The following is a 27,734-nucleotide window of genomic DNA, read 5'->3' on the forward strand; positions in this document are numbered from 1 at the left end:
GGTTCCTGTTTGAGCCAGGACTTCTCTATAAACCATCAGTGCTTTTCCACTCAAGCCACAAACAGCAGTTGACAACTCATTCTCTGACCAAAATTAAAGGCATAATGGGAGCAGATAAATAAGCTTGTGCTCTCTGTCCCCTAAATCCTAGTTATAATCAGCTTGCTTCTGACCATCTTTGTGGTGAACTGGTTATTGTAATTGGATAAACCTAATTAAATACAATGCTTCTGCTTTAGGCTTAAGTTTTAAGCCTGCCAAATGTCATGCTATAATGACATGCTTTAAAATAGTAAACAATGATAAGAAGCAGACATTGCCAGAAACTGTAAATCACTGAAACAAACAAAAACTATATGGCTGCCTGACAAGCCGATGCTTTTTTGTCAGGCCCAATATATGCAATGCAGTTGTTCACTGTTCAACAACTTCAGTGACTTGGGTGCTGGAAGCGTGCCTTCAGCACCTGCAGGAGCATTAAGGCCAGAAACTGGTGTTCTCTCTCTCATTGGCATTTGTGAGGCTCCACCTGGACTGCTCTGTTTTGGGGCCTGCCCATTTCAAGAAGGTTATTTGGAAACAACAGACTGGGGAAGACAGAGTGTCAGAGCATGTGACTTGTGAGGAGAGGATGAGGGATTGAGGCTTGCTAAGTCAGATGAAAAGAAGAGTAAGGGGAGGTATTGTAACAATTTGCAATTACTTGAACAAAGATGATGGTGGGCAGTGGGAGCTGCCGGGTGGGCCCTGCTATGTGGCCTGGCGGCCCTCGGAGCCCCGCAGGGCCTGGTGCGGGCACACCACCAGGGTTGGAGGTGCTCCAGGGCAGCCCTCAGGGCTGGTTTGCTGCTTCGGTGCTTGGTTCCCCCCCACAGGCCGCGGGATGCTGTCTAAATACCTAATCTAGATACTGCAGTATGTAAAGGAGCTGTAAGAAGAAAGGGACAGCCCTGTATAGGGGTCTGTATAATAAGATAAAGGGAAGTGGTTTCAGACTGAAAGAGGGGAGGTTTAGATTGGACATAAGGAAGAGGTTTTTTACAGTAAGAGTGCTGAGGCACTGTGCGGGTTGCCCAGACAGGTGGATGCCCCAGCCCTGCAGACATCCAAAGTCAGGGGATGGGGCTCTGAGCACCTGATCAGCTGTAGATGTCCCTGTTAGGGAGTTGGATTAGATGGCCTTTAAAGGTCCCTTCCAACTCAAAAGAGCCTATGAAGATGTTGAACTCATTAGTACCAGATGATGTAGCAATGGGAAATAATCACAGATCATTGAGTAGGAGACCCAACATTTTGGGAAGAATTATGAGGAGAAGTAGTACAGGACCACGTTGTCCAGTAGGGCCATAGGGTCTCCATTCCTGGAAGTTTTCAGGACTCAGCTAGGCATGGCCAGCTAAATTCATCTTGGTGGTGGCTCTGCTCTGATGGGAGGCTGACAAGCAGGCCTCCACAGGTCCCTTTTAGCCAGATTTCCTGTAGCTGTGTTGTTTGCCACTGTTCTAAGACTTAAGTAATACTATCTTAGTACTAAGGTGAAGTCTTTCCTTACTTTTTTTTCTCCTAATAAGCTTTATTAAAATTATATTTTATTGCTTCAGTGGTGGATTCTGGTAAAAAAAAAAAAAAAAGTTTAAATATAACCTTAAATTTTCTAGAAAATGACTCTTTTTATATTTATTTGAGTAGACTCGTGCATCTGGTACTGTAAATATGTGATGTTAGGCATGTCTTTATTTGCTCACATAGCTGTACTTTTAAACCTGATTTAAGCCTCTTCTTCTAGGAGCCAAGGCCAGGTGTGCTTCCCTGAACCAGTGCACGCCAAAATCATCTGGGCCATTGCACTCAGCAAGGAAAGTCAGTGAGGCTAGAGGCAGTCAGTTGTTGGGTAAAGTTATATTTTCAATTACATTCTTGTATCTATCCATCTTGAGAAAGAGGAGCTGTGCTCTATAACTTGAGCAATTGAGATGGTCAGTCTGCTCTTTTCATGTGTAGTTCACGGTATTGGAGATAGGCTCTGCAAGATATTCTGTATATGTTTGTTTATCTGGAGGTGAAAGTCATGGTACTTATGTACACTACCTGCTTCAAACTTGCAACCCATGAGGACTTGAGGCACTTGATAACATCAAGTTGAATGCTGTTCTATAACCTGCTTATAAGATCATGTACTTACAAGATAAGACTCAGACTGACATTCCCAAGTTTCTCTGTTTAATTTAAGCAATATTCTTGTGAGACCTTGCTGATCAGCTTTGGCTGTTTAGAGTAATATGTACTTAACTATGTATTTCTGTATCAGATATTTGCTTTCTCTTTAATACTTAATTGAAATTAGTCATTTTTTTATCAGAGTAAATCAAAGAATATATCCGACTCCTCAGACAAATTCAGTAATAAAAATTTTCACTTTGGGAGCAAAGATGCACTTGGGGGAATCAGGTTGAGAGAAACAAGTACAATTGTACAAATCAGATAATTTCTTACTGACGTACCTACTATGGGGAGGAAGAAAGCTGCATATGATAGGTATTGTAAACAGACCTTCTATGAACTTCTGCTTGTAACATTCACACTTAAACCTAGCAAAAAGTGTTTTCCTTAAATTTATATCCTTCAAAATAATGAGGTTCTTAGTTCATTTTTCACCTAATGCTAAAACTATACAGTAATGGTAGATTAACCTTCTCACTGTTTTTGTTTATATCTAACTTGATTAGGTAGCACATTTTGTACCTGCTTCGTATAAATAAAGTAACTGGAGTATATAGCTGGAAAAAAGTTGTGATGCTGCTTGTATGGATAATTATTTATTGTTGCCTGTTTTTTATTATATTATCTGTTCATTTTGTTCTTTGATATAAAATAATACAATAAATAAACAGTGTTAAGTGGCTTAAATGAAGTACGATAATCAAAGCAGAGAAAAGATTTAACTTGATAGGAATTCATTTTTCAAATAATTTAACCTTTTATAATGCCAAATCTTTCCATCAAACATGCAGTCAGCCATCACAAGGATGAAACTTAAACTACATAGATCATGAGGAATTTATGTGGAAAGAGATTCAAAAGGGCAACTCTCTCCTTTACTGACTTGAAGTATAATTCTGCTTTCTATTCTGAACATCACAGGTACTCTTGGAAAAAACAGACACCAAAGTTCGTCGGCTTCTGGTTCTGGTGAGTTTTCTGAAAGTATTTTTACATACTCTGAAGCGGAACTTAAATTTGATTTATACATTGTATTAGTATGTTATTTGGTTTATTTGGAAAAATAGTTTTGCAACATAAATTCTGTGAACCATGACAGATTCTGATTTCAACTGATAGAGGATGAAGTCTTGTTTTATCTACTTAATGTCTTCTGGTTACTCAGCTTTTAGGGTGTGCAGTCTGTTCTGTCTGTTATTCTGTTTTCAGTGAAGCATAAGAAGGTTTTAACACTAACAACAGGAGGAAAAAAAATGTGGTAATGAAACTTAGATGTAGATTTTGCTGTTTAGCCAGGCTCAGGTAAGTAATGATTAAAAGTCATTTGTTATGGCTTTAACATAAATAGTCATGCAGAATAACAGGTTTTTCTGGAAGGTTCAGGGTAGCTACCCTTTCAGTGTCAGCTGTCTGTTTCTGTCACTGCAGACTACACTTGAAGATGAAATTATCCAAACTTGTTAGTGCATGTGTCTGCTTGGATGGCAAGGGAGGAGTGGCAACTGATTAAGTGGCAGATGGTGTTCCAAAATCTGGTAGAATTTAAGGACTTCATCTTGTATTTGTTTTCAGTGGTTATGCCAGTCAGGGCACCTGGTGCTAGTTTCTCGCTGCCAGGAGACTTTGAGGCCTTCAGATCTCTATTCGCAGAAATTTCCAGGTCTTTTTCAAGAGAATATGCAGTCAAAATTAGTTTCCTGAGTATCAGTGAGTACTTGATGAATTAAAAGCTGCTTTTAATTACTGGAAACCTCTTTTTGAAAGATCGTGAGGTTCAGTGGGAAGCCCTGTGTCCCCTGAGTGAGCAGCAGATGTCTTTCTCAAAGAGGTGCTGTAACTAACCAGGTATTAAGAATTTGAGTCTAGAACTGTTGAGTAAAACAATTCTGACCTGTCACTTGGGTACTGTGGTGGTATGTTTTTGACTAACTGCTTGCATAATGTGTCTAATGCTTTGCCTCTTAGTCTTTTGTGTGTCAAGTGTCTGACTAGCAATCGTGACTGAGTGCTTTGCTTGAGATCTCTCATTATTACAAGTCAGCGCTTTGCTCATATAACAAGACAAAGTGCTCATTCTGTTTGTCATTTATATTTGCCTGAAGTAACGTTCATTTAGATATTGCCTGACAGTGTTTCATGAGCTTGTGTACGTGGTCCTTTATACATAGAAGTGTAGAAGGTGATACTGCTAGGAAGAATATTCTACTTAGGTTGAGGTAACTTGTGATATGGGAGAAGGAAGGTGTGTTGTCTCTGGATTAGAAACTTAAATATGACTCTCCTTCTTACAGCTGTCCCAGCACTACTTCTGTATTTTCCATGAAAAAATCCAGTTAGTGCTCCCTCACCCTTCTTGCAAGTTTAAAGTAATTTTTGTTGTGATTCAACTTTTCCAAGCTAATAGAGAATGTGACTATGTTATCTTTGAAGTATTATATTTGGTGCATTAAAAATGTGACTGTAAAGTCCAAAATAGCCATAATGTTTAGCGATTTTTTTCAGCAAATATTCTTTAACATCTTATTTTTGCCAGCTGAGTAGTTGCATTTTAGTGTTTGTCTTACAAAACCTGTTTCTTGTACTGAATCAGTTTCCAAAATTGGGCGATTTGTTAGACTTTCAAGTTAATAGCTTTGTAACTTATCTGGAGCATTAGTATAATGTTCTATTTGTGCACACAAGCTTTTTGATAGAGAAGCAAGACTTTTTTTCCATCTTCACAGTTGCAGATAGTTTTTAACTACACAATAAAAATATTGTGTGGCTGTTTGGATGTTCAATGTACAATGTCTTACACTCTAAGAAGAGACAAATGATCTTTTTTGAAATGAACTGAAGTAATGCCAGCTGGTACCATGTAGAATGGAGCCCAATATCTTTTCTTCTTTTAGTTGCCTTGAGATTACAATGCAGCCTTGTTCTAACGATTATATCTAGTTAAAACTTTTGTTATCTTATTTCATGGTTAACTAGTTAGTTAACTGTACAGCTTTTAGCCTCATTCAGTGAGGGAGTTGAACCTCACCTCTGTTTCTTGCACATGTACTCTGCCTGTAGAGTCAGTACTGTGATGTCTTGAAGCAGGACTCTATGGGGGGGGAAAACATTGATTACCCTATCAATGCATTAATTGTCAAGCTCTTGTTAATACTTTTCAAGGCTGAAAAAATAGCAGGCATTTCTACAATATCATTTCTGTTCAGATTGTTTGTGCTCGTTATTCATTTTCCATTCATTGAAAGAAGTTTCACAAAACGAGGAAACACTTGGAAAACAAGATGCAGAATGCTGCTAGTATGCCTGTAGACCTGGAGAGACTAGTTATTTGCAGCTGTTCATTTTCTGTTTCTGGTAAAACACAAGGGTCCTTTTTCTCAACTCTGCATTTCTCATGGGTGATCTTCCAGTGGGTCAAGGAATTTCTGCATGTTCTGTGGCTTACTGTTTACAATGCTGGCTTTACTGCCAAGAGAAAAACTAACTTCTTGGGCAAAATGTGTTTTATTACTTCTTAACTTGCTAACTTTGGATCACAGCGTACTTGTACGTTAGCTATAACATCTTAATGTAATTATGACTAAAACAGTTGCCTCTTGTGAGCTGTAATTTTGAACAAGATGCAAAACTTCCTTTAAAATGTTTTCAGTCGGTGTTCTTTCCTTTGTTTCTCCAGGGCTCCCTGTAGAAACAGTGGTCTACCTCTAGTACCTGGGCAGTATACTACAATACCATGTATATAGGAAGTGAATATTCAAATCTCTTGTCTCCATTCTTGATTGAATGTTAAAGACAGTCATGGTACAGTGCTCCCTTTTTGCAAGTAAATGTCTTTTTTTGCAGTTCCAAAGGTAAAGCTATTATTTTAGGAATAAAGCCTGCAAATCTTTGTTGGGAACCTTTATCTTTCTGTTCAGTGAGTCTGAAAGGGACATATGGTGTACTATGGATAATTTATGCTTCTGGCACAGCAGTGTTGTCAGGAATGCTAGGGCAACTGTTGGATAATACCATAAAGTATTATCAGATAAGAATAGTGTGATTTATGTCATACTTACCTCTGTTGTTATAGAGTGTGCGTACTGGAACCAGTTACTAAAGAAGACTAGAGAAGCCGTGAAAAACAAGGAATCTTCATTCAGAAGCTGTCCATGCTGCATCAGGAAAGATGATGCTCTCTTTTCTTAGCCGCTTAAGAGTTTAAAAGGCTGCTTGTTTTAATTAAATCATGTGTGAGAAAAATAACGCTGGGGAGGAAATGACTTCAGTCAGGTGACTTATTGCAAAAATGAATGATAGTGTTGGTATGATTTTTACAGTTCATGAAGCTATCTCTTGGAACAGACTGACAAAGGTGGCTGCTGCTGGCTTTTCACTGAAACTCATACAATGGAATAGGATGCTTTTACTAACATAATACTGTAGTTCAAAGCAAAATTTATGGAGAATACTTTTAGAGGTTTAGTTTCTTGCGTGCCCTGTTGAAACCCAGAGGAAACAGAAGGTAAACATCTGTTTCTTTTTATCTTGGAGATTCCTTGATAGAAAGGTTACCCTTAAAATACTTGCACTTTTTGTGTCTAGAAAGCAAACAAAGCAAAAAAAAAGAACTTGGATGTCTTAAAATACATCATGATATTTGTAAATACAAGCATAAGTGTTCTTTAAAAATGTGTAAGTTTTCTTTTAAAAACTAGGAAAATTAAAACTGAGAGCTGATTGGATATTGTTATGAATGTCACATAGGTCTTCAGTGAATGCTTTGATTTAATTTACTATTAGTAGTTTTCAGCGTGGTAATGGCAGGTTACTCTACTGATGAGGGATATCTGGTCAAGCAGCTTATCAGCTCTGTTTCTCCATTGTTTCTTCTTAGATCTGAAGGGCTTTCTTGGTATGATGTGGGTTTTTGTTTTGTTTTGTTTTTGTTTGTGTGTTTTCTTTGTCTGGAGACAAACTTTTGAAATTTGTAAAAGAAACTGCGAGTTGCGTGGATACTTAAAAAGACCTTGATGCACTTGCAAACAGAAGTGTTCATAGTTGGCCATAGAGCAAGACTGCAGATCTCCGGTGAGTTTAAAAACATGATAGGAAGAACAGTGCTTTTGATGGCAGTTCTAGTTATAGGTCATGAAACAAGTGTGAACAAAACATGAAGACAGCAAACTGCTTCTGTCTCAACACTTTGAGCATTTATTTTTGGCTGTACCTTAGTACTCACTTTCAGTGCACTTTCCCAGCTATATGACATAAACCTTATCAGGATTGTTATCTCATTTATTTTTCTTAAATATCTAATTCTGCAAGTGCAAGATTATTAAATGTGAAATAATCTTCAGTTCAGAACAATGTCATTCATATAAAAAACAAAATTCCAACAGTCTTAAATTACTTTAAAAGTAAAACATAAAAGCTCTGATAGAGAATATTGCACAGTTCTCATGAGAATTTGTAACAGATTGTATTTCAGTAGTGTAAGTAATTAAGTTTCATGTATCCATTTAAGAAAAAAAGGGATTCTGTGTAGTCTGGCACTTTTGTAGAAGGCAAAACTTCTGTTTTTGAACCAATGCAACTTTTCTTTCAGTGTCTCATAATGCTCTACTCTGCTGGGCTTGAGAAAGAAATTACCTTCAGAATAATTCGGGAAACACTTGAGAATATTTCATAAATTGTATAGGGTGAAACAGTAACAACTGTTACTGTTGGAAATTGTAGGACTTTCTTCTTTATCTCTTGACATGGAACAAAAAGATCAAGTTTAAAAACTATGGAGTTATTAGTACTGTGCACTGGACTGTCTTTATAGCTGCAATAAAGAGTCTGCAATAGTCTTTTTTTTTTAGATGTTTTCCATCTGTGTGAACTATGAGGACTATCTGAATGACTTGAATGTCTCATGATCTGGCCTTAGAATGCTTATAAGCTAATAAAGAATGTTCTTATAAACGTAGAGCAAAATAGTTTAAGTGGTGTAGCTATTAAAAGTGGACCAACAATGAAAACAGGTCTTCATTTTGTTACCTCCATATAAGTGAAGAATTAAGATACATATATGAGAATTAATTTATTATAGGCCTTTTGTAGCATAACCCAAATGGTGTCCGTGCTACAAGACTTGTTTCATCTGCTAGCACTTTTAAGAAAGGACCCTTTCTCTTCATTGTAAGTTAGGTATTTCAGTTATGTTTGTTATTGTTTAATTCCAAAACTTCTGTGAGAAAATTGCTCTCTAGCTTAGGGTAGCCATATTCCAAACTCTTGATAATGCAGAAATATTCTGACTTTCCACTGTGCGAATGTTTGTGTCTCTTTCATGAACACAGAGCTGCAGGTTTCTCACAGTTGTTTAAATGCTGAATAGGACAGCCTCTACATGAGCAGAGGGACAACTAAAATGGGCGTTTGCAGGTTGTATAGGCTCAGTCCCAGCTGATACTTAAATAACATTTCCCAGTGCTGGGAGGTGAAGTTCAAGTCTTCTCTAGCATTTATTTCTGTCATCATGGCTTTAAATTATACAGATTACTAGGATTAGCCAGAGCTCATAGTTCTTATTACCATTCTGTCTGAACTAGTTCTAAAATGTCTAAATCCTCACTATTTTTTTTTCTTTTCAGTAGTTATGGGGACAGTAAGATTTTATTTTGTGAAAAGACATTATAGCTTAGACTGACGATCAGGTTTAGTGATGAACTGTTTTCATTTTGTTATTTCTAACTGAATTGCTGTATGCTATGCTAAACTGCTAAACTGTATCACATGATCAGAAGTGCCACCCTAGAACTTGCTTCTTGTGGTAGTATCTTCATGTCCTTTCCTCTCCAGTTAAATACAGGTATGGATCACTTCTGGTTTTGTGTTTGTTTTTGTTTTGGCTTGTTTTTTTGTTGTTGTTGTTTTTTTTTTTTTTTACTCCTTCAAGTTCCTCATACTATGCGTGTTGTTTTATGTGTTTGCACTAGACACTGTAAATAATCAGGTGTTATTGGACTTTTTTTTTTAAGTTATTTTGAAGTTCTCTGAGGTACTGTGTTATTCCTTCTAGCTTTCTTCAAGCCTTTTCTTTCCCTGAATTCTTTAAGATATTTTTTCAGCAGATAAAGTAGCTGCCCTATTGCTGTCATCCCCTCTGTTAGGAATCTAAGTTGATGTAACATTTGAAAGACCATAGAGCTGTCCCAGAAACATGGAACTTGTGCCTTTCGTGTCAAAGATAATTACACAGCTTCTAAACTGAATGTGTCTGCATTTTTATTTGCTTACCTGGGCTTACAGTGAATGTATGAAGCCTACAAAAGGAGAGTGTTAGACTTGTGATGAGCTGAGTTGTGTTTTCTCAGTGAACCTTGGGAGCTCCAGCTGATAAATGACAAGTGTATCCTGGGAGATGTACTTGTCTAAATTGTCCTTATTTGCAGTGTTGATTTTCAATAGGGATTTTCTGGGTGCTGACTATTGTTGTGAGGTTGTAGATGAAGAGCAATTGCGCAGTGCATGTCCACCGATATTATGTGAATAAAGCAATTAGTATTTGTAGATGTGTAGACTGTGACCCTAATTTAAAAAAACTTATTTTCTTACTGTTTCCTGGGACCAGTGTTCACAGGGGCTCTTGCACGCACCTAGCCTGTTGCTATACAGCATAAGTCCCTAGCACTGAAGTAGCTGTTTCGTGGGATTTTTTTTCTGACGCATCTGGGTAGATCATTGAAACTTCATATTTTAAGGCATGTTGCTCTAGTAGGAGCGATGTTTTTCACTGTAGCCTAGTAGCAGTTTTGAAACACAGACTTTGAGGAAGTCTAACAGAAATGCCATCTCAGAAGGGACGTCTTATACATGGAAAACAATTTGCAGATTCATTAAGTCAGAAGTTAAAAATGAAATTATTCTTGTGATGTTTGTTGCCATCGTGTTTTCTGAAAGAGGGCAGATGATGTAAATGTCACCACTGTTGCATGAAAGACACGAACCAGCCTGATATCTGTATCTGTTTGCTTGGAAATTCACTGCAGCATCACATTCTGTTTGAAAAGTTGCTGAATTTATAGTAGTTAAAAGTTTTGCACTAGAAGAAAACGAAACTATTTACTATTTCAGTTCCTGTTCCATGGCAGGAAGAGGTTGGCTTTCTTCTTCAGGTGAGGCTTTGAACTTAATGTCCTGGAGCTGCAAGCTATGGAGCGTGGCAGTGTGCATTGTTGCCTGCAGGAGGATGAGCTTTTTGAGCTGGAGTGCTGGCTAGAGCAAAATGGTCAAAGGGAACTGGTGAGGGAGTGGTAATTTTCCAGAAGGAAAATCTAGGTCATGGATTACCCTTTTACTCTTAGTAGCCTTTTGCTTCTCTTCTCCCTTTGCATAAGCAGTCAGCTCTCAATTCTTCTTGAATTAAAGCATGTGAGTAATGTTCATCTTCTCAGCACTGCGCATGCTGTCTTGTGAAGTGGGGACATTTGTCTTCTGCTTGGGCATCGCAGATAGAAAGATCTGGCTTCTGATTTAGGCTTGTTTGCAATGAGACAGTCACCCTGCTCAGAGGCTTACTTAGTGGTGCAAAGAGAAGCAGAAGCAAGAGAAATGTGTCCAGATACTGGAGACTTGGACTCACAATGCTGAATTTAGGGCCTACGGATACCAGTGTCCTCTGCTCCTTCTTTGTCACATTGCTAGCTTTCCCCAGGGAGTGGCAGATGCACTAAATCTGCCAGGATTAAAATAGGTCTCTCCTCACCATCAATCTGATCGTGTCATTAGGTATTAATGCATTTAGCAACCCAGAGTGAATTATGTGATTGTAACGGTGCGGAGTCTTTTGCTTTGCCCAGGAAGGAAAGACAGCAGTGAAGTGCTAGTAAATAAAACGATAGTCATTTTCTCCTCTGTCTGTGCTCTGTATCACTTACTATTTTATTGAGCAATTTTCTTTTGCTAATTTCCATCACCTTTATCTGTTGCGGAAGATCTCTCAGATCCTCATATTATGCGTGAAATGTAGAGAATGCATGTTCCTGTCATGCTGTGCTTGGATCCCATGAAGCATGTCTTTGGCTCTGTACCCTGTTGGCACAAGATGGTCATAGGAGCACGAATACCGACATGGAGAAGTCCTTTTCCTAAGAAAACAACACTGACAGATGTGCAGTCACCACAGTGAAATTTACAGTGGAGTAAAATGGGTATGCAAATACTGCATTGGAGGAACTCTTTTGAGTTAAATTTCTAATAGAAGCTATTCAAATAGGGATGGGCAGTCCTCTCACTGGATGCCTGTCAGAGCTCTCTGAATGTTGCATGCTAGATGAGTCTGACGTTCCTCTAGTGCTTTTTATTGGTGCTGTCAGGTCATTCTACTGCATAAAGCAGTCTTGTTTTAGGTTGTGGGGTTTGACAGGATTCCTAGAGCATAAAAAGGCTGTTTTGTTTTGTTTTCAATTTAAAAAAAAAAAGGAAAAAACAACACTATAGTATATCTGTTTTTTCATGGCCTATTTCTATCAAGCTAAAGCTAGGAAAGTATTATTTATTTGTGTGTCTCTGTAAGAGATGCTTTGGTGTCTGGTGCAAGAGCTTTCATGTCTGTATAGAGCTTTTATTTGCTCATATTTTGCCTTGTGATTCATTCCTTCCTCTGTCTTCAAACTGGTTCATTACATCATGCTTGCCCTCTAAAAATTCTTTGTTTTAGCTCCTATTCCTAGGAATGAAGTTAAGGTTTCATTGGGGTACTTCTACTTCTTTGGTTTTTGTAGGCTGATGAGGAGTTCGTGAACCGTTTTTTCCAGGCACTGCTGCAAAGATGGAGAGAGATGGTAGTTTCTGTCTTTGTGAAGACAGTATCAAATCCAATTGGGTAGAGGGATGTTTGCTTCTTGGAGCAGTCCCTCCCTTGGGGAGTTATGGTAGGTAAGAGGAAAACAGAAGAGAGTTCCTGTGGGTGCTCAGACAGGAGAGGAAAACCTGGCACATTGGGCGTTGAATGGCGCTGGAAAGCTGGCTGTGGCCAAGTCAAAATCTCAAGATGTCTTCTTCAAGGGAGGATATTGATCTAATATTTGAAGAGGTGGGCTAATGAGCTGTGGTGAGTACACAAGGCTACTGTGATGCGTCGTAACAAGCCTTATGGCTTACCACTGTGTGCTGCTTCCAGGAAGAAGCAGTGGTAAGGGAGGAGGTGCGGGAGGGATTGTCACCTCCTTTGATGGTTGTGCTGGATTAAGAATGGTCTACAATTGCAGGGCACTGCAAAGACACATGAACACACATTGCTGGTGCCAAAGCTTTTCATACTCAAAGGAATCTGTGAAGATTTTACTGCAATAAAATCATGCATGCGCTGCTGTGTGCAGAGACTGCTCTGGGAACTGAACAAAAAAGCTACTTTATACTTACATCTTGATTTCTAATGGTTTTGTGCAGACTGAAGATGTAGCGTTACAGTATTTTGAAGCCCATGGTGCATCACTGTGCTGGGAAATAGATACTTTGATATGCCATGGTAAAACATTGAGCAGTGTTCTCACACTGTGCGGTAGAGGTTGGTTTAACAGGTCTGATATCTTGATGAAAGGCTGCAGTTCATTGGGTGTGCTTAGTGAGCTGTTTCATTGTTACTGCCCTGCCTTGCATGATGCTAGAGAGATCTAGAGTTCAAATACAACAACAAAATGTTATTTTTAGTTCTAGCAACACTGGAGGATTTAAAATGTTGAGCATTTTGAGCAAGTAAGACATTATTCAAATGTAATAGGTCTGTAATAAGGAGAGGATCTCACCAGTGGTGGTGGGAAATCACCATTTGCTTTGGGTGATATGTGCTTCAGAACAAGTTGGCTTAATGGCTTCTGAAACTAGAACTATCTGAAGGCTGGATGCTAGAGAGCATTGGCTGTAGTCTGATGAAATGGTATAGGAGTGGAGCATCAGTGAGAAAGTATCTGATTTTGTTGTATCTTTAAAATAAATAAAAAAGAAAGATTCAATTCTCTTCACCAGAACCTGCAAGCAAACTGAAAAGGAGGTGCCGGCTGTTACTGCCCTGTATTCTGCATTGGCTTAAGTGGTCCCTGCTTCTGTGCCTGCCCAGCAGCATGTAGGTGCATTCAGACTCCAGCTGGCTGTGATCTGTTTTGGTATGAAATAGATGCCTGCTTCCTTGCACCTCTCATGATAAATGGAAGCATCTGCAGTGCTGAGCTGCCAAGCTGAATAGCACTTTCTTTAAGCAGATTTCAAAGAGTGAATTGTTCATACAGAACAGATGTGTTTCTGGATTAGTTAAGATGTTAAATGTTGATATATTTAATGCCAGAATTAAAACTCTGGTAGAAAACGTTACCTGATAAGACTATTTTAATACATTCCTGTCAATTGTAACAAACTGTTTGAAAAATGCAGCCTGAAGTGATCCTTGCTAAGGAAAGGGAGATGCCAAATGCCTCCAGGAATATTCAAGTAGTCTTTCTAATAGTCTCTAAAGAACAATTACACGTCTGTGACACTGCTGGATGATACATTCATCTGGGGAGACCACCCACTTCCTCCTCCTCCTCCCTCTCCTCCTCCCTTTTCCTCCTGTTGTAGCTCCCAGTCCCACAGAGTCCCGAAGCAGATTAAGCGTGAACACTGTGATGTAATTCAGAGGCTGTTTGTTTTCCAAATCACTAAGTCGATTTTATGCTGAGGACAAGCTTTGTTTCGACAACATCTGGTGGGGAGAAGCTGCCAGCAGCATTTACGCTGTGGATATCTGCCTTTCCTGCATTTGCTTGTCTGTGCATAAGGAATAAGGGCAAGGGAATGGAGGTTTGATTATTTCTTCAAGGTTGTTTTCTTTAGCAAGAATTGCTTGACTTCTGCCAGCAGTGATTTAAAAGCATAGTATGTAACGCTACATGGAGGCTGTTTCTTGCTTGCTTATCTTCTAATTGCGCTGAAGACATGTTATGGTCCCCGAAATTTTCCTTATCCAACATGCGTATACGACTGACAGCGAAGGGATTGCTCCGAAACATTCGTCTCCCTTCTGGCTATAAGAAGAGCACTGTTATATTTCACACAGGTTTGTATTTTTCATATAACAATTAGAGCATGCGTTGGATTATATTTTGTTTACTTCAGCAGCAGCTTATTTTTAGCAAATAACAACCATTTGGGGCATAAAAGTTTTTGAATTGCACTTAAAAGTCTGACTGATGAGCACAGTTTCATATTCTGTGTAAGTGGAGAGCAGGAGCTCTGTGCGCTTTCATACTGAGCTGCTCATTTTTAAGATGAATATTCTGTTTATGGAATGCAAATCAGAATTTGCTCTTTCCTTCTACAGATCCAAAAATAGAGCTAGGAAGTTTGTACCATTAAATATTTATTTAATCATTCTGATGGTTATCTGCTAGGAGCTGTGTCTTTTCTGTACTATGAGTGGGAGGTGGGATAGGAGGAGGAAACAAGACAGGCTTTCTCAATGTGACTTTGTCTGTTTGTGAGAAATATTTAAATACTTGCGTGTACATATCTGTTGGCAGACTTGTCATGCTAAATATCTTCCCTGCAAATATGATGAGAAAACTTTTTTTGCTTGTTTGTCTTGATACAAACCTAGCAAGTCTGAAGTTTTCTTTTAGATGTTTTAGAGACATTCAAGACAAGTGTGTGTGTGTGTGTGTTTTCAGAAATGAATGTTTAAAACATTCTCAGCTGCTTAATGACCTGATTTTTCATTTTAAATGTTAGGTAAAGTAAATAAGTGGAATGGGAACATAATTATGGATGCTGAGATTTGTTCCAGGGAATAGATGTGTTGTTTTGGTGGAGGGTGGTGATTGTTTCTTAGCTAAGGTAGATGACATCAAAGAAAATGATAGTCTTCATATTACATAAGACTTTTCTCCATTGCACTGTTTGTGGTTTTCTTGCATTTAACCTAGGGAGGAGCAAGCAGCTGCGTAGACTAGTTTTGTACAAGCTCTTCCTGTGAGGGATTTCCTTTCTTGAACCCTACTGTTTTTGGCTAGTACTTTCTGGAGTTTAGTTCTGCCAGCTACCTTTCCTTCCTGTCCCAGCATTTTACATAGCAACCTAAACCATTTGCCCTGTTGTTACTTATCCCTGGTGAAATAAATTCAGTTTCTGAGTTTTTCCTGGATGATAAATTTAATTGTGGTCATAATATATGCTGATTATCCAAACTTAATAGGTTTCTGTTTGCAGCTTGGCTTTTTAACTAGGGTTAAAATACCTTCATGCTAAAAATTCTTATATCAGTGATGTAAGCATATACACAAAGACTCACTCATTTTGCTAGCAATATGAAATTTTCACATAGCATGTGTTCCAGGAATAGAAATGCTAAAGGAGAAATGGACAAATAGCATTCAATCTTCCATATGTTCATTAGCTGCTACTAAAATTTTGTATAATTCTAAAAAATAAAAATATGTCAAGGCATGTTTCAAGGTAGTTTTACAGTGACAACAGCCCACTTATTTTTTCATTCGAGTGGATATGAAAGTAAAAAATGCCTGCAGGATGTCTGTTAAATACAGCATGTAAAAACTACATTGATAGACTTGTGTTGCAGTTAAGCAGCACTTTCTTAATTAAGAAGTGCTGAATAGACCTTCTGTATATTTTCTCTAGTTTGTGCATAATGCACTTTAAAGTTACAGAACTAAAGGTTCAGGTAATTATTTTTTTTCCTCGTGTCCCCTTCTGCTTTACTATATCTACATCTTGCAGGAATTCAGCATGCCAGCAGAAAGCTGACCCATGATTAGCTAGTGCTGAATGTACCAAAATAGGGCATCTGAAAACCGGGTCATAGTCTGTATTCGAGAGTCCAGTCCAAGTATGTATAGATACTGTATTTTAAAAACAGTGGAATGCATTGGAAGCTAGGTTGTGATTATTTCAGGTTCATAAAATTCAGCAACAGTAGATCAGACAATGACAATGTATATCACAAGCCTGAAAGGTTCTTTTTTTGTTAAATACCAGGAGGAGCCATATTTGTTCTTTACAGCATAGGTCTGAGTATCTCTTGTAGTGGTTTAATTGGATTGAAAAGACTTGGCTTTTTTCTAAGGTCACATTAGCAACGAGAAATAGAATATATAGGGACTGTGTCAACAAATAAGACAGAGTAATTGGAAAAAAGAATTTTGGAGTTCATGCAGGAATGTGAATATGTATGGGAAAGAGGGCATTACATAAGCATCATTCATTCTGAGTTTTGGTGCAGACTGTATTAATCCATTGCTCCCTTTCATATTAACATAAATGGTCTTGTATGACTGTATTGAGACATTTGTGGCAATTGCAGCAATTGAATTCTTCTGTTACATTCTGATAGTTTGAGGTTCAGTAACTTTGTGAACTTGGATGTAAACGCTATTGTAAACTATTCTTGAGTTTCTATTCTGATTTGAGGATATGTTGCAACAGTTTGCCAAGTTTCTTCTCTGGAAGAAGTGAAACATCCTTGTGATTAAGTGCGTTTACACTGCTTACATCTTGTTCATCTGGAAATGTCAAAGTAACTGCAGTAGTTCAAATATCTTGGAAAGTTACAAACCAAATAAAATTAGATTTATTTTTGTAGGAATGGAATAAATCTAGAGGAAATTTACTGTGAGGCTTAGTGTATATTAAGGTCATCCACCTTGCTGCCTTGTATCTGATTTCCATCTTTATATGCTCTGTGTTGCTTTGGGGTCTTCATAGCCAGAGGTCTCTTCCCCCTTTAAATACAGGCAAATACCAAAAAGTAAAATTTCTGCAGCTACTGGAAGTATAGTACCGCTGCATTGTTAGCTATGTGTAAAGAGCCTCCTCTTCAGGAAAACAAAAGCACTGAAACACTTCAGAAAATATTTAATTAACCTATCCTGTGACTTTCTACAAATAAGCTTTACGAGCAACAGCAACAAAAATCTCAACACTTCACAATTGGATAAACATAAGTTAAATATGAACCAAACTTTAAGTGGTAAAATATAAATTTTGCTTTAAAAAGGTCCTTAATGGTTTGATAAATTTTTTACCAAACAGTGACTAAAATGTTTCTGTGCTTTTCATGCATCAGTGGTGTGACAGATGAAATCATCATCTCTGCATGATTCTGTAAAAACTGCCAGAGAAGGACATTCCTCCATGAATGATTCAAAATATTAATTTTGTGTTATTTGCATTTCCTTTTGCGTAAAGATAAAATTCTACACAAGGAACCAGTTTTGCAAATGGAGATCAAAGTTCCTATGCCTTTTGTTCACAGAGTTTTCCAAGGACTGTATAATGAGCTATGCTGTTGCTTTTGTGGTAAATTTTTGTCTCAGTGTTTTTGTAATCCCTTCATGGTGCCATTTCTCTTCTTCCCTTAAGCAAACTGTACTTAGCATCCTTATCCCTCTGGTGGCTTTCAGTGCTTGCTAAACCTTGTTAGACTTAGTACTTCAGGAATTAGAAGCATCTCCGAAGACATCTGATGTCATTACAGCAGTCCCAGTGTAAAAAATTTCCTTTCCCCCTTGTTAGCAACAGGTAAACATTGCAGACCTGTTTATTGAGCAACTAGCAGCCATTTCTGATAAGGTATCTTCCATAAATCCTGGTTCAGATAACACTGCCTGTGGCAGGTAATGATTTCAGGTCTAGATTTTGGCCCTTGTTAAAACACACATGAAATTACTTCTGTGCTTAGCAAAACAGTGCTTTATAGCATGTGAATAAAATGTTGAAGATTCTGAAAGCCTCGGGTATCATGAATTGCTTAACTGTTCATATAATATACGTTTTTCAAAGAATCACTGAAGTACAGATTATTGTCCAATATTGCAGATTCCTACAGAGTCATGGGAAGACATCCAATGCACCCAACTCTACTATGTGTTCTAAATCTGAAAGTCTGCTAGAGATACTCGATATGTGGTGAGGATGCTAAGTATTTATGCCACCTACCAAGGAAATAGACAGTTCAGGAGTAAGAACAGCTTGTCTATTCTGAGCAGAAGTCTTGAAGTCTGAGACTCTTAGCTCCTGACTTCATCCATTCAGGACTGTGTACTAAATGAGCTGCCTGGTGTGTGCTTGATTTAATTTTAATACATCATAACTTCAGTAGGCATGCAGATGATAGCTAAATGGAGGATCCTTTCAAGTAGTGACACTCCTGCATTTTTGGTCTTTGTAACATTTAGTCTTTACAAATCCCATCCAAACCAGGTATAAAATGAAGAAAACTCTAGTTCTTTTCTAACAAACTGGACAGCAAAAAGTAGTAGCTCTTTTTTTTTTTTTTAATTTATAAGAAAAAAGAAAAAACAAGAAACAACAAAACACCAGAGTCAAAGCAGTAATTTGTATGGGTTGCCAACGCTTACACTGTGTATGTATTTTAATAAAGCATGAAAAGGAATGTAAATAAGGAGCTTTGCTCAGTAAAGCTTAGGAGGAAGCAGAGTACTGTGAAAAGCAGCCTCTGCTTTCTGGCTCTCAACTATAGTGAGTGATGCTGGGTTTTGTTACTCCTTCATTTACACAGATTAATTATCTTTGAAGAATGCCTCACTTATTTGTCAATGTGAAATGAGTGGAGTTAATGCTTCAGAAGACAGATAATTCGAGAGTGAATACAAAAGGCCTAGCAACAAGATATCTGTGCTAATATCATTGCATATGCTAAATTTGTTCCCACGTGGTATGCCTCACAGGTAAAAAAGATCCTGCTCTAACTTCTATTGCTGTGAAGTGGGTTCAGCTTTGGAAATGATAAGCAACTACAATTACACTAAAAAAAAAAAAGCAACACCTTAATAGCCTTGCTTAGAATTGCTTTATGGGTTTTCAAGTGCTGTCAAGCTAGACTTAAACTTTTAAATTCTGCCCCCACCAGTTTGTGCAGCTTATGCAAATAATCAGCTACCATTTTAGAAATTGCTTGTAAGTTAGTTGTGTGAATGCTACTACCTTACTAGAGTCCATTAAATCTGAGCTTTTTGAGGAAAATGACACTTTGAAATTTCTGTGCTAGAATGCAACATTTTGTGTGTTAATAGCCAGCTGGTTTACTGTTATTGCCCTTTCCTTTGTAGGCACAGAAAACTCATGACATGCAAAGGGATTGAGGTGGAAGGCAAAAAGTTTCTTGTGTTTTGCAGTCATATTTGATTAATTGACCTTAAGTATTGTGAGGGGGTAGTGTTGAATAAATTGGGACCCCAGTTCTTATTGCCTGTGCTGCAATTCATGGCAAGAGCTGTTAATTTATCTTTATTGATCAATTGTTAATTTAGTGATGTGTAATAAAGTTTTCATTGACTGTTTTTATTGCTTGAAATAGAATCATCACTGAACGGCACCATGCATAGCAAAGGACTAGGTCAGTGTTTGATAGTTCTGATGCTGCTAGGAAATGTGCTGGGTTACAGCCAGTTCTAGCTGGTTTCACTAGATATCATACCAAAAGCAGTTAGTTTGAGAAGTTATTCTCAGGCAGGTCATCTCTTGGCTTGCCTTCCTTCAGAACAAGATTAGGTGAGGTCTGCAATAGTCAAGCTGCCTAACTTGCTGCTGAGTTCACCTGCTCTTGTCTTTGCTCTCCTCTTGACATTTCTGCTGTCTGTAGTTCACTGAAGTCATGTTGATTGCAGAAAGATTTGATTTAATTAGGTCTTATTTTTGAGAGGAGGTTTGTTAAAGAAGTTATTTCTATCACAGTAATGCAGTAAACCAGTGCTTCATGATTCTTACTAAATCTAATCTAAATCACTAAGTGAGATCACCAGCACCTTTCTAATGGCCTGCAGAAATCGTTCTTTTCCCCATTACCTTTTCCCTGGCATGGAAGTATTGTTTCTATTCTCTGTCTTAAAGGGAGAAGAAAGTAGCATGTGATCTTCTGAAAAAGAATTGTGTTAAAAATATTACATACAGCTTTAAATCTTATTAAAAAACAAAAAAAAAAAAAAGAACTGTTAAGTTTAACTCTCCACATACTCGAACACAAAAATAGCCCACCTTAAATTACCTGGCTTGTGTCTGGCTGAGATGGATCTCTACAGTTGCTGTTCATGAACTTTCCATTGGGATCATCTAAACTGATGTCTTGTACTTGTAGCAAGAGAGGTAATAAACCTGTGTTTATTTCTTGGTTGAATTTATTTTTGCTGTTTTTTGTCATGGCACTATGTTACTTATACATTTATGACCGGTATGGGTTCTTCTTCAAGATACTTGGATAAACATTTTGTTTGTGATGTTATAGAAATACTTCTAGTTAGGCAGGAAATGGGACAGCTGGGAACATCTGTGGGAAAAGTCTTTGTATGAAAGCTCATCCTTTTCTTAAAGGGAACTTGAATTCCTTCAGTAGAGAAGTCTGAGAAGTATTACAAATAATACTTAGTAATGAGTTAACTTCAGTTTTCCTTCTTCAGTACTGCTTTTAGGCTCTCAGATGTCTCAGTGGCCTTAATTTTTATCTGCTCATGAATATTGTCAACATCAGAAACACCTTATTAAATATAGAGTATTTATTTTGTGCCAAGTCTTTTCAAATATTACATAGTAAAACAGTAATATTGGAAATGCTTCCAGCAGAAGAATAAATCAACTGGATGTATTATGCCGGTTTCAGATTACTCTGCTCCAAATAAAACAGCAAGCTAGAGGACTTTTTCTTAGCTGTATACATATGCTACTTGTGAAACCAGTCTAAAATCAAAGCTTTATTCTTTGTTCAAGTGTTAATGTACAAAACACCACCTACTCAACCAACTTTTGAAACAAAGCTTTGTTGTTTTTGGAGGGGAAAAAAAGAAACAAAGTTGCAGTAAGAATTGAATAGTCTAAGCCTGTTAATTGTGTATTCCTGTGTCTTGGGAGGAACATCTGGGCTAGAAGGTAGGCCAAAGAAGAGGTGATATATGAAAAGTGGGGATTTTTCTTGCTGCCTTTGTTAGTGGCATAGGTAGAGGTTTCTGTAGTCAGAGGTCTTGCACAGAGTTAATCTTACATGGGGATTTTAGTCTTTGCAGTGTGTTGCAGGTATTTCCCCTGGAGACACTGCTGTTATTTGTGCTATTGGCTCCTCACAAAACTTTTTTTCCTTGCCCTCACTCAGTTATGCAGAAATGGAAGTCTGCCTCCTCGTAGGTATTTGTTGGCCTAAACAGAAGAGGCTCAGGGGAACATTAAGCACAGAAATGGTGCGATGAATATTCACAAGCAGACAGGAATGGAATGACTCTATGACAGGCATGGGAAACATTCCCTTCTTGATGGGAGCACTGGTACCTGCTGAGCAGCCTTTGCCAAAGCAACCTTCAATTGCATGGTTTGGCTAAGAGTCATTAGAATGAAAAGTCCCTTGGTTCCACGTCTGTGCAGCCAACAGTGGAAAGGCTGCACACCCCTTGAAGGGTGGGGATGTGCATCCTGTGACTAACAAAAGCTTTGGGCGCTGCCCTGTTCTTTGTTTTGTTCTGAGCTTGACAAGGTGTCTTTCCATGGGCTCCACTGGGTTGCTGCCAGGCACAGTTCCTGAGACAGTGGTGTGCAGTGTTTTAGGCATGTCCCCGGGGAGAAATGTTTGCTGCTTAACAACAGGAAAACTATTCGTCATAACAGGAAATACAGAAATAGTTCCTTAACTGGGATGTGATGACTACTAATTGTTATGTAAGTGCATTTTTTATAACTTTGAAAAAGGGAACTCTCCAGCACTTCACATGTTTTGCTTTCTGTCTCATGATTTCACTGTAGCATGAGTGAGCATTGAGTTTGTGTGGATGATATTGTCTGAAGTGATTCTCTTATGATGCTTTTTTGTTTTGTTGACCAGCAAGTTGTGTTTCATCAGTTGGTAGCTTTAAAGTACTTTTTTCAGGTGAATTTTAGATGCGTTTGATCTGCGTTGGTATTCTTTAAGACATGCTATACTGCTGCCACCTCTTAAAAGACAGTCTCCTGAAGCTGTGAGCTTATGTCCAATTTTAAGGGCTGTTGACATTTTTCTTTCTCCAGAGACTTCACTTCATGTTAACTGCATTGATTTGTGTAATCTGAAGGAGAAATAGCACATGTGCTTATACTAAAAGAAGAATAGTAATAAATATGAAAGTAAAAATTACTTTCACTATGTAAATACTTTCTTAAAATATAAGCAGCCTTGGAGTTCTGGATATCTGTGGATACCATTTCTAGTGCCTTAAAAAAACAGTACTGATCAGCTATAGAAATGAACGGTTATAGAAATAAATAATCCAGTAAATTCATACTGAACAAATGTAACATACCTTTCCTTTCATGATCTCTTAGACTAGAACAGTCCTCTGCAAAAAATCCGTATTATTGTTTCCATTCACTCTTTGCCCAATAATTGCTTCTATTTATGTATTTATTTATTAGGTAAAGGAAAACACCTAATCTGGGACTGAACTTGAAACTTTCATCCAATGAAGTCAGCATAGCTGGGGAGGAGCAGTGTGCTGGGCTGCCAGTTTTGGGCTGTGGTTAACTCCAACTCAGCTACTGCTTGCAACAGGGTCACTGGGTGATGCCACAGTGACTAATGTTGAAAATACTGTATTATCATTTTATAACCAGTTCCTAAGAGCTCTAGAATTGATTCTTGAAGGGAGTTTGTAAGTCAAACAGCTACTGTAAAGTTAATTTTTCCTCAGTTCATTTCTAGCCATTAAGCTTGATCATCACTGAATTTTTTTTAATTTGTTGGCAGAACTCCTACCTTGATCTCTGAGTTCTTTTATACTCTGTTTTTATACTCAAATGTTTCTCTAAAAGATGAATCTGCATATTCCAAAAGGAGAAATTAAATGCTAGCTGTTTATGTTGTGACTTGAAACTGTGACCTACGCTTGTCTATTTTATGAGAAAAATATTAGAATTGGGCTCTTTGGTCATTTTTTGATAAATAAAATATGACTACAGACCCTTTAACACTCACTGTAGTGCTTTTTATATGCTTAGAAGTGCTTTCACCCAGCTTTTTAAAGAACAACATCAGTGAATTTGAATGTAATCTTGGATGTATTCATCTTTAAATGGTTGTAGAGTTTCACAAATACAGGAAGCTATTGTTGGATACATTCAGAAGCAATCTCGGCACAAAGACGATAACGGGAAATATAACCAGTGCTCTGTAGGCTCTTTAAATTCCCATTGCCTGTCCTACTTTTTCATCCATAATATCCTTTAGGCAGCATTTCAGTCCCGTGCTCAAATCCGGAGACATTTGTTACGGTCATATAACATCAGCTCATATGAGTGTGATTGAATAAATGGCTTCTGAGTTCAAACAAAAAAAACCCACTCTGTCCTTTCTCTCCATCCATGATGACTGCAGATACTGCACAAGAAATGATGTTGCATATTAATGTGCTAGTCTAGTGGTGAAAATGCATTGTAAAGTTTTTTCCAAGGAAAGATTGTTTTCCTGCTTGCTACTGACCCTGATGTGGTCTCTGAAAGACTTCCAGTGGTTCAGAAATACTGAGTGAGAAGTATCAAATTCTTGGATCTAGTGCAAAGCTGAGCTGATAAGTGTTCTGGCAGTTAACTAACCATGTGCTGTTTGTGAAGGAAGAATTCCTGCTTTAATTTCATCAGTTGTACCTGCCACTGATGTAAAGTTTGGTGATTTAGTTCAAGTTCTAAATTAGGTTTTTATTTATTTTCTGTCTGGTTTGGGGCTATTGTTATTGTTGGGTTTTTTTTTTCATTTATGTCAACAAAGTAGGGCTCCATACACAAGTAGAAGGTGTCTTCCAAACTTTGACATTATGCTAAATGCTATGAGATTCTTTAGGTATTGAAACTTAAATAGCTCCTTCCTTTCTGGCTGTGCTTCAGACTTTTACTCCCTATCACGTGAGAGCTGGGAGCTACAAGAAGGGTGGGCTTGTCATTCTTCTCTCTGGTGTTGTCTGAGGGTTTCTTACACACACATGCATATATGCATGTATGTATAGTGGGTTTCTTTCTGTGGCTGCACCCTCCTTTCCCTCCACTGAAAGCCTTTTCTCAGATGTGAAGTTATCCTAATGTTTGCAAAGAGATAAATGAGCAGCCCTGAATGTATTCAAGAAGGGTGTGGAGATGGGAGGAAAGTCTTGGGATTTGCATTGGGGAGACAATTCATTGTGTATGGGAAGGGTTTGTGGTTGGTGTGAACTAATCATGGGGGGTTTCCTTGTTTCAATTGACTCTGGGGCTTAACTTTTTAGACAAACAGCAACATGAAGATCAAATGTATGTAGCTGTGATGAAGCAGTAGGGGGCACCAGACAACAATTAGCAACTTCTTGTATGGGAAGTTGGAATGGGGAAAAATGGTGGAGGAGAGGAAACAGGAGCAGGGACTTACTGACTCTTTGCTTGTCTGCAACTGCACGCATGTCAAGGATAACAGTGCTCAGCTGCAATTATAAGAGGGTATGCAGAAGAGAGGACTCCCTCAGATGTCTTTTTGTCTACCTGGAGTGACACATGAAGTAGAAACTTAATAAATTGTAGACCCTTTACATAAACAAAACTGCTAGCTTCTGAATAGAGTGCTTTCTTTTCTTTCCTTCAAGAACTAGAGAATTCAGTGACTTAAGGCTGCCTGTCATGTATCTGATGAACTGAATTTAGCAAAATACACGTGCCTAAAACAATGAGAAAAAAATTGAGAGATATTTCAAAAACTTCAACTTGGTGCTTATCGACCAAGGCTGCACCACACAATAACACATCCATATGCAATTATTTCTGTCCTTTTGTCATCTTTGTCCTTAAAGATTAATGAGACTATGAACCTCAAAAAATAAATACTGCAGTAAGACTTGATTTGCCAGTGCATATACAGCCAGTCCCTCTCAAATAAAAATATGTGTGCTTTAGGCTTTCTATTATTTTGTTGTTTTCTTTTTTCTCTCAGATATACATACATAACGCTGTATGCTTAACTAATATGCATCAGACTTTGTCATAATTCAGAACAGGCTAAAAATGAAGCATCAGTATTGTTCTTGATCATTTAAAGGAAAATAGTAACATTCAAGCCTGATCCATTGCTAATCTAGTTGGTGCATATTAGAGTTGTCTTCTATAAGTGGTATAGCATTTCAAATTTATTTAGTTTGCAGTCATCTGTGAATGTATGGCCAACTTACTAATATTTTTCAATTTGATTTACATGTGTGATATATGCTGGCAAGATGAAAATCTATTTCAGTTCTAGATGTTACAGTTCCTGGGAGCATGTTGACTAAATATATTACAAATGCTATATTAAAACACAACATACAAGGTGCTTCTGTTCAAAACTCAAGTTGTGCTGCTGTAAGATTGGTCCATGTTTTGTAAGGTAAAAACTATGAAAGGCACAACACTGGTATTTGAGTGTTAGTCAGATTTGTGTTGGTACTATGCATTTAAGTGGCAGGCATCTGTCTAATGCATTAATTGTACATTTCATGTTCAAGTTTGGGACTCCTTTAAGCATAGCTTGTGAAGATTTTTCCTTTCAGTCTTATAATCTGTTAGAAAATTTGGATATTGGTTTTCTTTTGAAGTGTTTTGGTTTTGATTTTTATTGATGTTGCTGTTTGTTTTATTAAAATTTAATTCCAGTCATCTTCACTAGCTTTGTCGAAGCACTACTAGTTGACAAAATGCATGGCCATTTGATATCATCTGTGCTTGAAACTAATTTTGGTGTCATCAAGACTGGAAAAGAAACAGTTACTGAAGAAGCAGCAAAGAAACACATCATACTAATATAACATAGGACATAATTCAAGAGAATCTTTATTTCTGGACTTTACTTCAAAGCTTGCTCTTTGAAAACAGGCTAGTTGATCAAGAAATTGCAGCAGTGACATGAGTGAGATAATACTCTTCTTTGTGCTTTTGTTTTAAAAGCCACCAGCAATTTACATGTTGATACACTTTCTTATATTTAGTTTAGGTGTCTTTACAAATGTCATAATGCAGCTTCTTGAAAAGCTTTGGTATAACGTGGTAGGTTTTAAAAAATTAAATCTTAAGGAACATGAGTAAGGCTAATGCAGCCTGGAGATTCTGTACACTTCACCTGTATAGGAAAAAAAATCATACCAAATTACTGGCAAGCTGAATTGTGTATCATTAACATTTCCCTTCTAGGGGGAGAAGTACTGTCTTGCAGGAACCTAAAACAGCTGTACAAGATCAAGAGCCATGTTCTGTAGGACTGGTGACGCTTTGAGGAAAAAAAGATGTATTAGTGTTAATCACTTCCATGAGGGCCTGGTTTTGGTTGGGAAATACTGAGGCTTTAATGGGTAGTTAATTTTAATAGTCAAGTACAGAGGGACCCACTTCAAAGGCTGCTGTGAGTGAGAGTCTTATTTTATTGGGGTAGGAACTGGAAAGATGGTGTAATGAGGAACCTTAGTGCAGTATCACCAACTTGTGTCTTTACTATTTTGGTTAGTTTGGTTTCATGGCTGCTTCCTCAGTGCAGGAAGGATCATCTCTCCCTCAAAAAGACAGCAGGAAAAAGTTCAGACCCCCACTCTGTGGGGCAGAGAGTTTGCTACACACAGTGGGTTACCACTTAAGAGCCTGAAAGAATGAGATACATTTCATATTACCTAGCAAGGAGCAGGCTGACAACTGTCTGTAGAAGAGCCCTTGCACTGAATTAAGATATGCTTGCGGTTTCTAAGCCTTTGGTGGAAGGCTTTGGGCAAAAACTCAGTTAGGAAAAGTGCCTGTTCTCTCTCTGTTTCTCCTCCATTGCGTGTATTTGTAGGTTTACTTTTACTCATGTTTTGCTTTGTGAAGTGCATGGTAATCAAGTGGTGCCCTTAGTTTGTGCTCTGTTTGTTGTGTCAACAAACAGGATGCTAATAAGAAGCTGCGTGCTATGTATTAAGTTTCTAGGAAACAGCTTCAGGCTGCGAGACTCCTGCATTGTCTGTAAGCACTTGGTCTTTTACCCACTAATCAGGCTGCAGCGGACAGTGATGCATTTGACATGCTGATGGCTCTGCTTCAAGGGATGTGCTCTGTCCTTGCTGAAATCCCGAGTGGCTGTGAGATACGTGGGCTGAGCATGCCATGAAAGCATTACGCAGGGATAGGGCTCTTTGAAGTGCATAACAACATCTGAGGCTTCTCTCTCCTTTTCACTGTCCTGTGAATAAGCATATCCAACTGTATGCTTGAAAGCAAGGAACAAAAAGGAATGAATTTAAAACCACGTTAAGGCTGGAAGTTAGTGCTGTAATGCTAGACATCAGCAGCTGAGTTGGCATGAAAGGACAGACACAGGCTTAAGAAATGATGCTTCTGACTGAATGCCATGAGTAATATCTGCTGGTTCTGCACTCCCCCTCCAGCACTGTACTAGCATTTAAAATAATAATAATAGTGCTGAGAAATCTTTGTACCTCTGCAAAAAAAAAAAAAAAAAGAGCCATTTCTGATGTGTAAGGTTTAATCTTACTGAGTCAGACTAAGCATCTAAATTA

General features: G+C 38.0%; 1 protein-coding gene across 11 annotated transcripts in view; it reads left to right on the forward strand.

The window, feature by feature from the left end:
• MTUS1 (microtubule associated scaffold protein 1) overlaps positions 1 to 27,734 on the forward strand; it is a 117,993-nt gene that overhangs the window by 49,757 nt on the left and 40,502 nt on the right. For 8 of the 11 annotated variants that reach the window (XM_021395214.1, XM_021395217.1, XM_021395213.1 and 5 more), the window contains 2 exons: positions 1,787 to 1,891; positions 3,142 to 3,189. In XM_021395214.1, coding sequence (XP_021250889.1) covers positions 1,787 to 1,891; positions 3,142 to 3,189 — 153 coding nt within the window. Of the gene's footprint in view, positions 1 to 1,786; positions 1,892 to 3,141; positions 3,190 to 7,214; positions 7,288 to 13,811; positions 14,279 to 27,734 lie in introns of those variants that run through there. The other 3 variants (XM_021395221.1, XM_021395225.1, XM_021395223.1) reach the window with 3 other exon arrangements.

The sequence above is a fragment of the Numida meleagris genome, chromosome 4 (genome assembly GCF_002078875.1).
Source record: "Numida meleagris isolate 19003 breed g44 Domestic line chromosome 4, NumMel1.0, whole genome shotgun sequence".
NCBI lineage: Eukaryota > Metazoa > Chordata > Aves > Galliformes > Numididae > Numida > Numida meleagris.